This window comes from Leopardus geoffroyi, chromosome A2 (genome assembly GCF_018350155.1).
Source record: "Leopardus geoffroyi isolate Oge1 chromosome A2, O.geoffroyi_Oge1_pat1.0, whole genome shotgun sequence".
NCBI lineage: Eukaryota > Metazoa > Chordata > Mammalia > Carnivora > Felidae > Leopardus > Leopardus geoffroyi.
Genome location: NC_059331.1, coordinates 98,247,639 through 98,263,276, shown reverse-complemented (window position 1 = coordinate 98,263,276; position 15,638 = coordinate 98,247,639). Strand labels below are relative to the sequence as shown.

General features: G+C 35.9%; 1 protein-coding gene across 14 annotated transcripts in view; it reads left to right on the top strand.

Annotated features, from left to right (window-relative positions):
• Positions 1-15,638, top strand: part of SGCE (sarcoglycan epsilon) — a 69,199-nt gene that overhangs the window by 43,532 nt on the left and 10,029 nt on the right. For 8 of the 14 annotated variants that reach the window (XM_045494819.1, XM_045494817.1, XM_045494811.1 and 5 more), the window contains 4 exons: positions 7,812-7,974; positions 10,526-10,737; positions 11,672-11,698; positions 12,435-12,623. In XM_045494819.1, the coding sequence (XP_045350775.1) occupies positions 7,812-7,974; positions 10,526-10,737; positions 11,672-11,698; positions 12,435-12,623 (591 nt within the window). Of the gene's footprint in view, positions 1-7,811; positions 7,975-10,525; positions 10,738-11,671; positions 11,699-11,997; positions 12,072-12,434; positions 12,624-15,638 lie in introns of those variants that run through there. The other 6 variants (XM_045494818.1, XM_045494812.1, XM_045494823.1 and 3 more) reach the window with 2 other exon arrangements.

The following is a 15,638-nucleotide window of genomic DNA, read 5'->3' as shown; positions in this document are numbered from 1 at the left end:
CCTGGGCGTCCCAGTCCCTTTCTGTTTTAAGATTTTATTTAAAGATGTAGTCATATACTTCTGAAGTATTAATTGAGCACCTGATAAATGAGTTCTGCTTAATATTTAGTAGCAAAAGTCTCAGACTGTTAAACCTACACACAAATGATATCTCCATGAAACTATTTCCTATTACTCATGGCAGCCACAATCTGCTAATGGCAAGTTTTTCCATATTTGATAGATGGAGTCAGATAAACAGCAGATGAATAGAACTTCTCCGCAGTAGACCCATCAGAGGAAACCCACTGCCCTTCTGCAGCCCCAAGTGCTGTTAAATGTCAATCACCAAGAACCCCCTCTGCAGCATCCTGGCTCCTCATCCTTCCTGATGTACATTTGTGCACCTCTCGAGGCTCACTGACAGCTTTCAAACTTCTCCTAACTCTAGCAGAAAACAATTACAAAGATTTACTTCAAAGTAAATAAGCTCCTGCAAAGGAAGGCTGAGCCTCCTGAAAAGATTTTCTTTCCCTTGCCAGACCCATAACCCCGGGCAACTGTGCTGGCTCTGGGTGTGGTCTTGCTGCTGCTTTTGCTCCTGATAGGGAGCCAGAGGCTAAGGACTCGTGGGTGCATTTAGCCTGGGATAAAGCTCGTGGAAAGAGGAGTGGGTTCATATTTCATTCTAGGCATGGCATAGCTGCCAGCCCGGGGTGAGTGATGTGGTGTAAATGGCGGCTATGAAGGGAATGATGGGGTGTGAGGATTAAAGAATATACTCACTTTTCATAAGAGATTGTCAAACCCACCACTATTTCCTCTGGTTACCAAAGCATGTGGATCTAGCCTCAATCAGCAACAGAGAATCCTAGTTTATTCGTTAGACAATCTCACAAAATACTCCCTCTAATTAATTGTTTGCTTTCTGCCCTATGGGGGCCTCAGTGAGAAGTTACACTTGGGGAAGAGAATGTAAGTCAGTGGCTGCCAAATACTGCTCTGATGCAAGGTCATGATCCTGGGCCAGTCTGTAGTGCTCTGCTGACTTTGTCCCCGTGTTTTCTGATTTATGAGACTGTCCTTTATTCTTAAGTAACGTGCCTCCTACATTTTTGGTGCAAACATTCTTTTGTGGAATGATGCTGATAACCTGATGGGAAATTCTAAAATAGAGCCTTAGTAATGTAAAAATTGGAAGTCCATATAAATCTATTTTTGTAAGTATAAGTCAGTATAGCTATATGCCTAAAGTCTGTTCGGGGTGCCTGGGTGTCTCAGTTGGTTAAGCGTTTGACTTTGGCTCAGTCCGTGAGTTCGAGCCCCGCATCAGGCTCTGGAGTGCCTGGAGCATGCTTCAGATTCTGCGTCTCTTTCTCTCTCTCTGCCCCTCCTCACTCACACACTGTCTGTCTCTCTCTCAAAAATAAATAAACATTAAAGATTTTTTTTAAGTCTATTCTACGTTCCACATATAGATTCATTTTTTTCTTTTGTAGTTAAACACTTACTAAGTATTTGTATTCAGGAATACTATATTAATCTTTAATGTACAGTGATTTTTAAAAAATCTACGCTCACAATCTAGTAGGGACCAGGTGAGTAATCAGATAATTAGAAAACAGTGTCATACACACCACTGCTGAGATATTCACAGAGAGTGTATCTCCTTCACTTCAGCTCCATGCCTGGAAAGGGTTCATAGAGGAGGGGGAAGCATGATCGCAGTTTAAAATACAAATTAACCTGCCCCCGAAAATAGCAAAGAGGGATTCTAGATAGAGGGGTCAGCTTGAGCAAAAGCCTTTAGGTAGGAGAAACCCTGATGGATTTGGCAACCTATTTCAAATGGATTTGGGGGACAGGGATCCAGAAGTGGTAGTTTCCAAGGAGGCAAAACCCAGACTGGATAAAGCCCTGTATACCAAGAAAAATTGTTTCTGTTTTATCCTGAAGCATTAGGGACATTTGCAAAATATAACACATGGTGAAGAGTGGTAGAGTAGACTGAACCCGAATGCCTCCCTTCTGCACGCAGGAAAGTCTCCCCCCAACACACAGAACTAGAAGGGTCTGACCCTTCAGTGTGTGCCAGTTCCCTCTTCTGATAATTTATTCTTTCTCCAATGGAGAGGAGCAAGTGAACAGTAGAACAGAGTCTGGAAGTGCCCTTTATTGTATTTCTTATTCTGTATTACATCTTTTATTTAGTTTAACTTATCCTTTATTGTTCATCTTATTTTTTGATTGATTGGTTGCAGATATGCACAGAACAAAGACATGGTGTGGGGGACAGAGGCAGGAATCATAGTGCATTTTCTTTTAAGAGCTCAAGTTCCCAGGCAACATGTAACATGTGGGCACATCCTTCCCTAAACTCTCTTTTATTTCCTATATACACAAAATAAAGAATAAGGCACATTCGTTTCTTGGACAAATAGGTAAAGTATGCATTCATTGGATCCATTTAGCTAACAGAAATCTGGCTGAAAAAGGCAGAGTTTGGGCTTAATTTTTTTTTTTTTTTTTTTACCTGTTACTTGGTTTAAAACATTGTATGTGTAAAGGCACAGTGAATATGTTCTACCTCAAGGGAAATTGAGTTGTTCAAACTGGAAGAAAAGATTCCTTTAGAAGGAACAAATTCCTTCCATGTAAATCAATTCTCAAGATTCTGAGGTTTTGGTAACCTTGCTTGAGAGTCTTATACTTGACAATATGTTACCATCTCAGCCGTTTACACATTTTAAAGCTTGAAAACACGTGACTGAGGTCATAAAGGTGTAATGATCTTTTTTGTTTCACTTCGTAAAAATTTTGTTTCTGCATATCAAAAAGTGAGCCGAAAGGAAAACAGATTATGAAAAATGTAATTTTAGCATGTATAGCATAGAGTTATTATTCATGGCCTTATACTAAAATTTTTTTTTTGTAAAAAGCCAACATGTTGAAGCTTACAGGCTCTGCAAAGGAAACAATAAATGCACATTTTCTGGACCTGCAAGGCAAATCTAATATCTCCTTCTCTCAAGCATGACATTTGTAGTCTGTTTGCATTTTATTTATTAACTTATTTATTTTTCCACTATTGATATTTAATCGACATGTAACACTGCATTATGATTTGATGTATGTATATATTGCAAAACGATTACCATAATAAATTTAGTTAACATCCGTCACCTCACTTAGTAACAAGTTTTTTTTTTTCTTGTGATGAGAAAGAACTCATAAGATCTACTCTCTTAGCAACTTTCAAATAAGCAGTTGCCTGTGTTTTAAAACTGGTATAATGCTTTTTATTCATTCATTTGTTCTGCAAAGAGGCTCCCTGAGGACAGTGAGAAAGACTGGGTTCAAGGAGAATCGTTGAGGGGCTGTTGCTCCACGGCCTGTGGAAAGTGATGGTGATCAGAAGTAGGGTTGTAACAGTGAGATGGAACAAAGTGGACAGGTGTATGGGAGAGTTCTTTCAGGGTAAATGTCAGAGACTGATGATGGATTGAATATGTAGAAAGAAGGACAGGAGTCAAAGATGATGGTGCTTGAGCATCTGGCCATGCCAATCATCGAGAGAGAAGAAGATGGAAAAGGAGGAACAGGTGGAGGTGGGGTGGGGTGACGATGAGCTCAGTTCGGAACATATTAAGTCTGTGAAGCTTATGGATCATCCAAGTAGAGATGAAAGTAATTTGGCAGTATGTGTCAACTGTCATAAAAATGTTTCTACCTCTAGGCATCTCTTTTAAGATAGTAACATTAAAGAATATGCACAGAGATAGTCTTTGCAATATTATTTATAAAATCAAAACTTTGGAAGCAACTTACATGTCCGACTCTGAAATAATTGTTGAATAAATTATGTGCACTTAAAAAAATATATTGCCATAAATCTATAATTATAAAGCCTGTACAATGTGGAAAATGCTTATGATGCATTAAGGAGAAAAAGCCGGGTGCAAAATTATATTTTAGAGATGATTGCAGTTAGGTTAAAATGTATGCATTTGAAAAATACTCTGCAAGGTACATTGGAAAATGAAAATAGTTATCTTGGTAATATAAATTAATTCTGTTTTTTTATCCCAGTTTTTATGTAATGTTTTTATATTGCTTTTATAATTTGAGGGAAAAACATTTCAAAGCACCGAAAACTTATGCCCATTTATGTTATCTTGAATTAGTTTAAACTCTTACCAATTATAAATGCAAATCAATGTCATGTTAAAGCAAGTTAACAGTTATAAAAACACTCATTTTATTTCTGTATTTATAAGTACATTTCATAATTATTAAGGAGAAATAAGATCTTGGCTAAGCAGTTAGTAAGGGAATAGAAATTGGCTTTTTATAAGCTTAAAAGTAAGAACTTGTTTTAAATAGAATATATTTATAATTACTGATCATCTGAATACTCCACAGTGGTTTCTTCTACCTACTTTTTGTACAGAATTTTTGATTTTTATTTTCATCTTTAATTTTAGCCCATTATATACTATTTGTCTCCCAAAGGCACCATAGTTTTTAAAAAATGTTCCTTCAAATGAATCTTAAGTCCAAATATAAATTTGACACAAAGAGCAACCAAATGAGTTTGTATAATCAAATTCTGGGGCACAGTTATCAACTCAGGGTGTGAGTTCGTTACTTCCATTGACACAGCTTTGAATTTTTGTGCTACACTTTCATTTAAATTCATTCCTAAAAATAACAGCTTTTTTGAGACGTAATTCACACACTGGGCAACTCACCTATTTAAAACATACAACTCAGGGCCACTGGGTAGTTCAGTCGGTTAAGCATCCACCTCTTGATTTTGGCTCCGGTCATGACTTCACGGTTCGCAAGTTTGAGCCCCACATCAGGCTCTGCTCTGACAGCACAGAGCCTGCTTCACATTCTCTTCCCCCCCCCCCCCGTCCTCCCTCACTTGTACTCTTTCTCAAAATACATAAACATTTAAAAATAAAACCTATAACTCAATGGATTTTAGCTTATTCACAAAGTTGTATAATCATTACCACAATCAATTTTAGAACATTTTCATCATCCTAACACCTTCCTTCCAGACCCATTGGCAACCACTTACTACCACCACCAGCCCCAGCCCTGGGCAACCGCTATTTACTTGATATCTTTAGAACTTTTCCTATTGTGGACATTTCATATGAATGGGATCATGTAATATGTGGTCTTTCGTGACTGGCTTCTTTCACTTATCCACAATATTGTTTTCAGGATTCATCCATATTGTAGCCTGTAACAGTACTTTGTTTCTTTTTATGGTTGAGTAATATTCTATTGTATGAATATTCCACCTTTTATCCATTCATCAATGAGCATTTGGATTGTTCCTCTTCACTACTGTGAATAATGTTGCTATGAACATTCGTGTGCAAATGTCTGTTACAAGAGATCTATTTTCGTTTCTCTTAGGGTATATACTTAGGAGTGGAATTTCTGGATCATATGGTAACTCTGTATTCAACCTTTTGAGGAACTTCAAGACTATTTTTCAGAGTGGTTGCACTATTTTACATTACCACCAGCAGAGTGGGAGAGTTCCAATTTCTCCACATCCTTACCAGCACTTATTATCTGTGTTTTTATCAGAGCCATCCTAATGGATATGAAGCATTATCTTATTGTGCTTTTGATTTCTATTTTGCTGAGGACTAATGATGTTGGGCATCTTTTCATGCACTTATTGGACATTTGTATACTTCTTTGGAGAAATGTCTATTCAGATCCCTTGCCATTTTTGTTTTTATTTTAAAAAATATTTACTTATTTTGAGAGAGAGAGCATGAGTGGGGGAGAAGGGCAGGGAGAGAGAGAAGAGAGAGAATCCCTAGCAGGCTCTGCACTGTCAGCATGGAGCCTAACATGGGACTTGATCCCACGATTGTGAGATCATGACCTAAGCTGAAATCAAGAGTCTGATTTTTTTTTAATTTTTAAAAATGTTTTATTTATCTTTAAGACAGACAGAGCATGAGTGGGGATGGGGCAGAGAGAGAGGGAGACACAGAATCCAAAGCAGACTTCAGGCTCCAAGCTGTCAGCACAGAGCCCGATGCAGGGCTCGAACTCACGAACCATGAGATCATGACCTGAGCCAAAGTCTGATGCTCAACTGACTGAGCCACCCAGGCGCCCCAAGAGTCCGATGTTTAACCAGCTGAGCCATTCAGGCATCCCAGATCCCTTGCCATTTTTAAATTGGATTATATGTCTTTTTGTTATTGAATTGTAAGAGTCCTTTATATATTGTAGATACAATTCCCTTATTAGATATATGATTTACAAATACGTTCTCTCATTTCATGGGTTGCCTTTTCACTTTCTTGATGGTGACCTTTGAAGCACGCAATTTTTAATTTTGATAAAGTCCAAATTATCTGATTTTTTTCTGTTATTACTTTTGGTGTCATATCTAAGAAACCACTGCCTAAACCACTGTCATAAAAATGTATGACTTTTTCTCCGCAGAGTTTAATAGTTTTAGCTCTAACATTTAAGTCTCTGATCTGTTTTGAGTTTATTTTTTATATCCTATGAGGAAAGGGTCCAACTTTATTCTTTTGTATGTGGATACCCTGTTGTACCAGTACCATTTGCTATCAAGACTATTCTTTCCTCCATTGAATTATCTTGGCACTTGTGACAAAAATCAGTTTACTAAATGTAAGAGTTTATTCTGGAACTCTGAATTTTATTCCATTGATCTACATGTCTGTCCTTATGCTAGATTACTATTGCTGATTGTTTTGATTACTGTTGGTTTGTAGTAAATTTTAAAATTGGTAATTGTGAGTCTTCCAACTTTATTTTCTTTTAAGAATTTTTTTTAAATTTATTTAGGCTCCTTGAATTTCCAGTATAAATTTTAGGGTTAGCTTGTCAATTTCTGCAAAGAACTGGAATTTTGATGGGTTTATTTCATTTTATAAGTAGCTACAGCATTATCATTAGAAAAGGAAGTATTTAGAGTAATTTCCTGGTTTTCTCTCTTCTTTTGAAAGACCTATGAGATGCCCTTTTCTCAAGCAGCTTCAAGATTATTTAAATGCTCTTAACACTATCCTCTCTCTCTCTGTGTGTCTCTCTTTGTGTGTGTGTGTGTGTGTGTGTGTGTGTGTGTGTGTGTGTGTGAAACTCTTGTTGACCAATTAAGTAGAGTTTTTCCCCCTAATTGCTAAGATGTGCACCAAGAAAATAAAGTTTGCTTGCTGAATTTGTGCTTATCAAATCATAGCTTTCTCTTAGATTGACTTCTTGGATAAAAGAGTATAATAAGAAACTTAACAGTAGGGGTCTATGCTGTAGGAAAGCTGACAGAACTCTTGGGTAGAATAGCTACATGTCCACACCTCCAGAGATGTAATGTCAGAGTCTTATTAAAATGAAGTCGAGTGAGATTTATTACTAACAATTATTTATTATTTTAGCAATAGTGTTATTTCTAAATAATTTAAGAATAATTTTTAAATGTAAATAATGTATCAAACAGTAATCATAAGGTGACAGACACATGCTTACTTGGAATTAAAATAAATAGGATGAAAAAAAAATTTTTTTTTTTAGAAATTAACACAGAATCAAGAGAGTATCTGGAACACCAAGGCACTCAGTAAATATTGGTTGAATAAAGGAAAGAATGGAAGGCAGCCCCTACATGAATCACTGTTTTTAAAGCCCAGGCCCCTACCTTAGGGATGATTCTAGATAATCCCTCAATTCAAAAGGATAAATCCTGCTTTCAGCGTAGATTGTTTTTCAGTGTTTCCAATTTTCTCAAAGGATAACCTGAGAGTTTCACATTTTTGCAGCGTTTATGTCATGGTTGGTGCCGATGTACCATTTTCTTCTTGTTTACGAGAAGTTGAAAATCCACAGAATCAATTGAGATGCAGTCAAGAAATGGAGCCTGTGATAACATGTGATAAAAAGTTTCGTACCCAATTTTACATTGACTGGTGCAAAATTTCATTGGTGAGTTTTTATTTTATTTCGTTTTTGCAAATGTAATTATAAGTGATGTGCCTGGAGATAAAATTTGACTGAAACCTGAATGGCTTTTGGGAACAAATCCTAGGTTTACTTTGTTAACACAATTGACTTCCCTCCACTTTAAGGATTTGGCAAGCTCGTTGACAGTGTATCCATTTAGGGAAGAGTATCTCCACTTTTGTCCTCAGTCTGCCGTTGATTAGTTGGGGCTACATTAGCTTGGCAGGTGGTCCCAATGATCCCCCTGGACATCCAGGTGGCTGCTAAGTCAGAATAAATATGGAGTCTGTGTGACATATGAAGAAAGTCTCAAATATGCTGCCACTACCCACTTCGGAAGGAGAGACTATAGCACAATAATAAATCTGAAAATAAACCAATATTGTGCTATGAGTCAGTGTCCTAGAAATTCAAATTGTAGGGAGAGTTCAAGGAATAAGAAATAATTCCAAGTGTGCAAAATTAGAATCTTACCCACAGCCCCACAAATATTAAATATCTCTTTTTAAATTACCTTTTAATTAGCATTCTAAAAGACTAAAGAAAATGTAGGTAAGGTTTCCTCTACACTTGATATGTATAATATTTTATATAAAACTTGTATTTTTTTATCTTGCTTTCTGGAAGATAGGTAAGTTGTTTTACTTCTTTAGTGACCTTTAGATTTAACTTCTGTCAACTCTTGATGATTGGTGGTGAGTGAAGTCGATCTAAGTTTAAAGTTGACATTTGAACAAAGTTATTGACACATAAACACAACTGTCACTTCATGTCTTAGAGAACCGACTGCAGGCAACTTGCCCGGATCCAGTAAGGGAGAACATAGTATTCACATTGTAGCACTTAGCACCTGTGGCCCTTGGCCCTAGACTCCTCTTTGTATGTGGCTGTGTCTGAGGAAAATAAGTTTCTTTCTTTATCTTTTTAAGTCAAGTAAAATTATGAAGATTCTGTGGTTTATGTGTATTATAGGTAAATGTTGAATTTGCAGAGCAAGGGTGCCAGAGACGAAGAGGCCACAATCATAACTTGAGGGGGTACCTGTAATCAAAGTCCGTGGATGGCAGGCCCCAGCAGTGCCATTTTACTTGTGGTCCTGCTGTAAATGGTTTCTGCTTAGGAATATTATCTAATTTCTAAAGGTTTAAAGATGACTTAGGCTTTGAAGATTTTAGTTTCTGTGGTAAGACTTTATATATGGCAATATTGGGATTTTCATTTTTTATTCTACATGCATTTATTTATATGTCACATCTCATCCCAGAAGATTTCGGGAGGCTTAAATGAAATAATGCAACAATAAATATAATAAATAAGATATCAAAGAAATGGAAGATCAGGACCTGAACTTTATTAAAAAAAATAAGCTTAAGGTCAAGTTTGACAACAAGCTTCCTACATTGGAGATTGAAAGAGGAAATTCATCAGTTACTTAGTTCACTCCTTCTTAAAGGAGGCAGACCATCAATTCTTTGGCAAAAAAAAAAAAAAGTTTTTCTAGCACTGTGTTCTTCACAAAGTTGTTCAAGTGTTTTGTTTTGTTTTGAGAGGATGCTGAGAAAAGCCACAAATCATTCTCCCCAGCATTTTTGGGGGAGGGGGAAGGGCGAGGGGAGCAAATGTAATGACCAAGTTCACATGACTATTTTTAGAGTCCTGTAACAATTAAATGCAACTCCGTGAAAGCGGTTCAGTTAATGTGGAGGTAAATTAATATAGTGCAAATGTGCATTTTTTGATTCTGGGATAGAATGTAGTAAAACTGTAGCATTAAATGAGTGACATGTGCCTTCGGCTATCTTTCCTAAAAGTTACTTCTGTCTGCTAGATGGCAGAAAGAAAGATCAAGATTGTAGTCACTTAGAAATTGTCTCTCATTTTGTCTTTTCTCTTTCATTAACCTTAGAAACCACACACACACTCTGTTATCAGCTAGTTCATGGTTTGTTGGCATCTGCACTAGAGGTTTGTCACTAGGAGACAAGAAATGTACACAGTAGTGGGAACATACTTTGTTTTGGGGGAGGGAAACTAGGAAAGAACATCTGCATACACACATAGCTTTATTACTTATGGATTCCAGAACATATGTCTATATGTTGTGGAAAGGACATAAAAACTAGGCCAACATAAACCCTTTGTTCCTTTTTTTAAATGATGATTTTTGAGAGAGACCGCGTGAGTGGGGGAGGGGCAGAGAGAGAGGGAGACAGAATCTGAGGCAGGCTCCACGTTCTGAGCTGTCAGCTCGGCGCCCAACATGGGGCTTGAATTCGCTAACTGTGACCTCATGACCTGAGCTAAAGTCAAAGGCTTAACCGACTGCGCCACCCAGGCGCCCCAACCCTTAATTATTTTTGCTCATTACTTCTTCCTAGCTGCCATAAACAACTGCAAGTTCAAGATGATAAAGGAATTGGAAGAAATTGCTTTTGAGAAATGTGTCAAAGAATGTTTTGATATGTCTAGATCTTCAACTCTTGTCATGTTTGTAGCTATTAATTTGATGTGTAATTGTCTTCTTTTATATCAGGTTGATAAAACAAAGCAAGTGTCCACCTATCAGGAGGTGATTCGAGGAGAGGGGATTTTACCTGATGGTGGAGAGTACAAACCCCCTTCTGATTCTTTGAAAAGCAGAGACTATTACACGGATTTCCTAATTACACTGGCTGTGCCCTCGGCAGTAGCACTGGTCCTTTTTCTAATACTTGCTTATATCATGTGCTGCCGACGGGAAGGAGTGTGAGTACTTTAAAGCACTAATAAAAAATTATAGAGCCTACTAGGTTAACAACACATAAGATTCCATTAAAAGCCAAGTTTCATTTGGTTCATAAAACACTTTATAAATTAATTGAGATTGTGTTCAAGTCAAACTACAGTACTTTATTCCTTTAAAATGAATTAAAATAGTTTGAGTCTAGTAAATCAAATTAGGGGATATAATTACTTTATTCAACAATTATTAAGGCTAGATGTAAATTCATGTTGGCAAAACAGTCCCAAGAATAATTGAGGCTACTTCTTTTGGTTATATAAGCCATTTTGTGCAGAGACTGTGGGATCTACTGATATGATGATTGCACTTTAAATAAATAGTCTTAGTTTGATCGGAAGTGATGGTCAGAATTCTTCTTGAAATTGTTCTGCTGTCAAACGGGTGGCACAATCTAAATGTTTAAGAAAATATGTATCTATACATATAAACCTAGGAGTAAATTAATGAAAATAAGAGTATAATTTGAGTAATGAGTGTTCACTTCATGAACAGTTAGCACTTTCAGGACATCTATGTCAATTAAAAGAATCTCCTGAGATTATCTAGACGTCAGGGTAACAAAGCAAAGGATAAAAAATTAATGAAGCAGCAAGTAACAAATTCTTCCATTTTTTACATGTAGCCTGATTTCATTATGTCATAGAATTTATTTCCAAGAGCTTGATTCTTAATCTCCATTTTTTTTTTCATTTTTCTGTGTGTTTCTCATCAGTATTCCATCTCTGTATGTGTACTCATCTAAGTAATGTCATCAACCTGGTGGCAAATGCTTCCTGGTTGCACTTAATAGTAACAATGTCAGCATTTCCACATCATGCAAGATCCCATGAACATATAGTCTTAATGTTCCAAATATCAATGCTATTATTTAATTCATAAATTTTGTTTTGTTTCTAGGGAAAAGAGAAACATGCAAACACCAGAGTAAGTGTCTTCTTTCCTGTTATTTTCTTTATCATTTCTTTCACTTCTCAGTTGCTCATCATGCTCCATACATGTGTGTCATGCTTTTATTTTTTCATTTGTCATCGTTCACGGTTTATTTCATGAATGTGAAAGCTGCTTTCTAAATAGAGATATTTAGGAGGGGTAGAAACTAAAAAATAAAAAGGGTTTGAAAACTAAGATGACATAAGTAAAAATTAAACCTAAAATTTCAGATTCAGAATATTAACTTGCCATTTATATTATGTGATTTCCCAACCTGCATTTCTATAAACCAGATAACAGATGAAAAGGCCCTTCATACACGTTTTCCTGAATCTACAGTAATAACCTACCATAAAATGAAACTTCTGTGAGTATTTATAAATGCCCCATCAGAAGCAACAATATAAAAGCTATGGTAGTCTAATCTTAATCGTAGAAATTAAATAGAGCACTAGCTTGTTACTTAGGGCTGTGATATTAACAAAATGCTTTATAGCTTAGTTTAATGAAAGACACATTTATTTAAAAATTGATTTGCAACTTTCTGCGTTGCTGTGTTAAAAGTATGTGAAATGTACCTCTTTCAGAGATAACTTGTAGAATGCCCAAAAGTGCAATAATGCCTTGTTTTAAAAAGAAGAAAAAAATTCATAACGTTTTTCAAATTTGAAGACCCATTGGGCTAATATGTGATTTTAAACAGATGTTGTTTTATTTCTTTTTGATCTAGCATCCAGCTGGTCCATCATAGTGCTATTCAGAAATCTACCAAAGAACTTCGTGACATGTCCAAGAATAGAGAGATAGCATGGCCCCTGTCAACACTCCCTGTGTTCCACCCTGTGACTGGGGAAATCATACCCCCTCTGCACACGGACAGTTATGAGAGCACCAATATGCCTCTGATGCAAACACAGCAGTAAGTATCTGCTTGGTAGTATAATTATTGGTATGCATGAATATATCTACTTAATTTCTATAAGGACCAGAACTTTTCGCTTTGCATTTGTTGTTTGTTTGTAACTCTAAGAGAAAATACCAATAGGACATTGATGGTATAGATCCTGACCCCACTGTGCTGACCCAAATATAAAGAATTACTTTCAGGAAATGCACTTTTCTTCTTCACTAATTGAAAGAAGATGACATCCACCTTAATAGTTAAGAAACTGACACTGCTAACAGACCAATCATGTTTGCTCAAAGATGAGTTAATTGTGAAAAGAGAAGCATATCCTAAAACATAACAAATTATTTTTTAGAGCTATTATTAGAATTATTGGGTTCTGTTAACCTATTTTTTAAGTTTATTTATTTATTTTTGGAGAGAGAGAGTGCAAGCAGGGGAGGGGCAAGAGAGAGAGGGAGAGAGAGAATCTCAAGCAAGTTCCATGCTGTCAGTGCCAACGTGGGGCTCAAACTCACAAACGTAAGATAGTGACCTGAGCCGAAATCAAGAGTCGGATGCTTAACTGAGCCACACAGTCACCCCTGTTAACCCGTTTTTTAATGTTATTACCAGAGATCTATTTAATCTAATTTTTTGTGCCTCAGGGTACGTTATTTCTTCTGATATGCTTGTATATAAAAATGAGTAGTTCCAATTTTGACTATAAGCATAATTTATTAGTGCCAACCTTTGTAGTCCTGGAAGGACTATGATTAGAAAGCCTGGAAGAAACCTTTGTAAAGGGTACCTTTGGGGACAAGGGGTTAATTAAGGAAATTTCCCAGTTGCTCTTTGAGAACTCACCTTATATGCCTAGAAGATCAATTTTGATATAAGGGGATTGTAGGTAAAATTGTAATTTACTTTTAACAACATGGGGTTCCCCTGTAAATTCAGTTTCCCAAGGAAGTCACAAGTTTGCTTTTGAGATCCTCCTCTTTTTCACTTTACTTTTGTGAATATAATGTGATGGATATAGAGAAAAATCTACCTCCCTCTCCCCACATAAACCTAAGTGTATGATCAACAGGTAATACTGATTAAAGATTTCTCTGGGAACCATACTGGGTACAGTTTCCCATTGCAAGTGCTTTTTTTGTAATCATGTAAAATGTATGTGGTAATTTGAAAATTAAACGGTAATTAATAAGAGTAATTTAGATAGTTAGATTTGATGAATTTGTCCAAAATACTTCAGAAATCTGAAAGTATTGTATTTTCCTGAACTGCTCTAACATTATCTACTTAGTGGTGAATAGGCTAAGGTATGTGTTTATGTGTGCATGTGTGTGTGTACAGTAATTGATTCAAGTCTGATAGACAATGGAGAAACTTGCATACATTTAAAATTTTTGAGTTTTGGAAATATTAATATTCTGTCAGGGATGTGAATATTAAAGTCTCACAAAATTTAGTTGTACTGAATGGAAGGGATAGATTTCTACGTTCTCTGATGGTTGGTTCATGGGTCATCCTAAAACCCACTTTACCAGGATTAGATACTGATGGGAAAAATGAGTATAATTTCAAGAGTATTATAATAGCTCACAATTTAAGCAATCATTCTTGCTTTTTTTAGATGAAGATTATGAACAGACTTATCACTCATTTCCAAATGGAAAGAATTTTTAAAAGTCTTTAAGGCTACCATTTTGTATTTTCTTTACCTAAGAGTGCCAGTGAAATCTGGGTATATATTCTTCAAATGTTGATATATAATCTCAAAAAAATGAAATGGTCAAATATACTTGAGAAACAGTCCTTTTTTTGTTTGTTTGTTTTAAAACTATAAGATTTTTCAGAGGCCTTGAGTATATTGATATGCTTTATGAATCCATGAAAAAAGGTCAGACATAACTCTTCAAAGACCACATGTTCCTAGTGATAAAAATAACAATGCTATCACATTTTAAAAGAGAAATATTTGTTATAATGAGTAGGGGAACTTAAATATGTTTGCAAGTCAGCAAAACTATTGCTAGTGAAGTTTAAGGGAAAGAAAAAGGCTGTGTCATTTTTTAGAGACACTTTCTGACCATATATATTGAGACTAAGAATAGCTCCTTAAAAATTATTTTGATTTTCCGTGGTTAGGATTTTGCAATGTTGCTACTAATATACAAAAACAATAAAATTTTCTGTCTAGTTTACAACCAAATACATCTTCCCAGTCCTTCCATAACCCCATCGACTATCATTATGTTGATCCGATCTATTTGCAAATGCAATAGGTTATTTTCTTGAACTTGCGACAATTTGGCCATATACGTATTTTTAAGTCCAGAAAACTTTCACATTATTCAGATTTCTGCTAATGGAAAAACTCCATTAACTAGCACTTCTATATAAATAGGGTACATAGATAATTGATGATGTTCACAATGATTATTCTGAGGCACTGCGAGATCATCAAGTACGTCTGACTCATCAGAGGAAAATTAAATTACATTTGGTGTAGTTTCAGTGTTGAGTGTATATTATCTTTCTTTTATTCTTGGAAATGGATAATATGTGCACTGTCTCTATGGTAACTGCCTATAAGCCAGAATATGTGATTAACCTCATTTTCCAACCATGCCAGATAATAGGGAATTCATTGTATCAGGTTCGTCACAGCTGTCCTTTACGCAAATTCAGCTTTTACTCCTTACCTTAAAAAGCATGTTTTTCAAGTTTTATTTCAGCACCAAGTACATATATACATAAATAGTTTGGTCATTTGGATTGAACTGAATTCTCAACATTAAAATGAGATATTACATTAGATGAGGTATTACAGTACTTGATAAGCAAGTCCAAAGCTTGGATAATGCTCCCTGGTATTTATTAATTAACCCTTCCTAAAAGGGCATGTGTTTCATCTTCACATATTCATACTAACTTTACTGATTTTATCATTTATAAATAATTTGGCTAGCGACAGGATTTCACGTTGATTCGTCAGGCTTGACACCGGAAATATTCAGGCATAAGGAAATGGCTGAA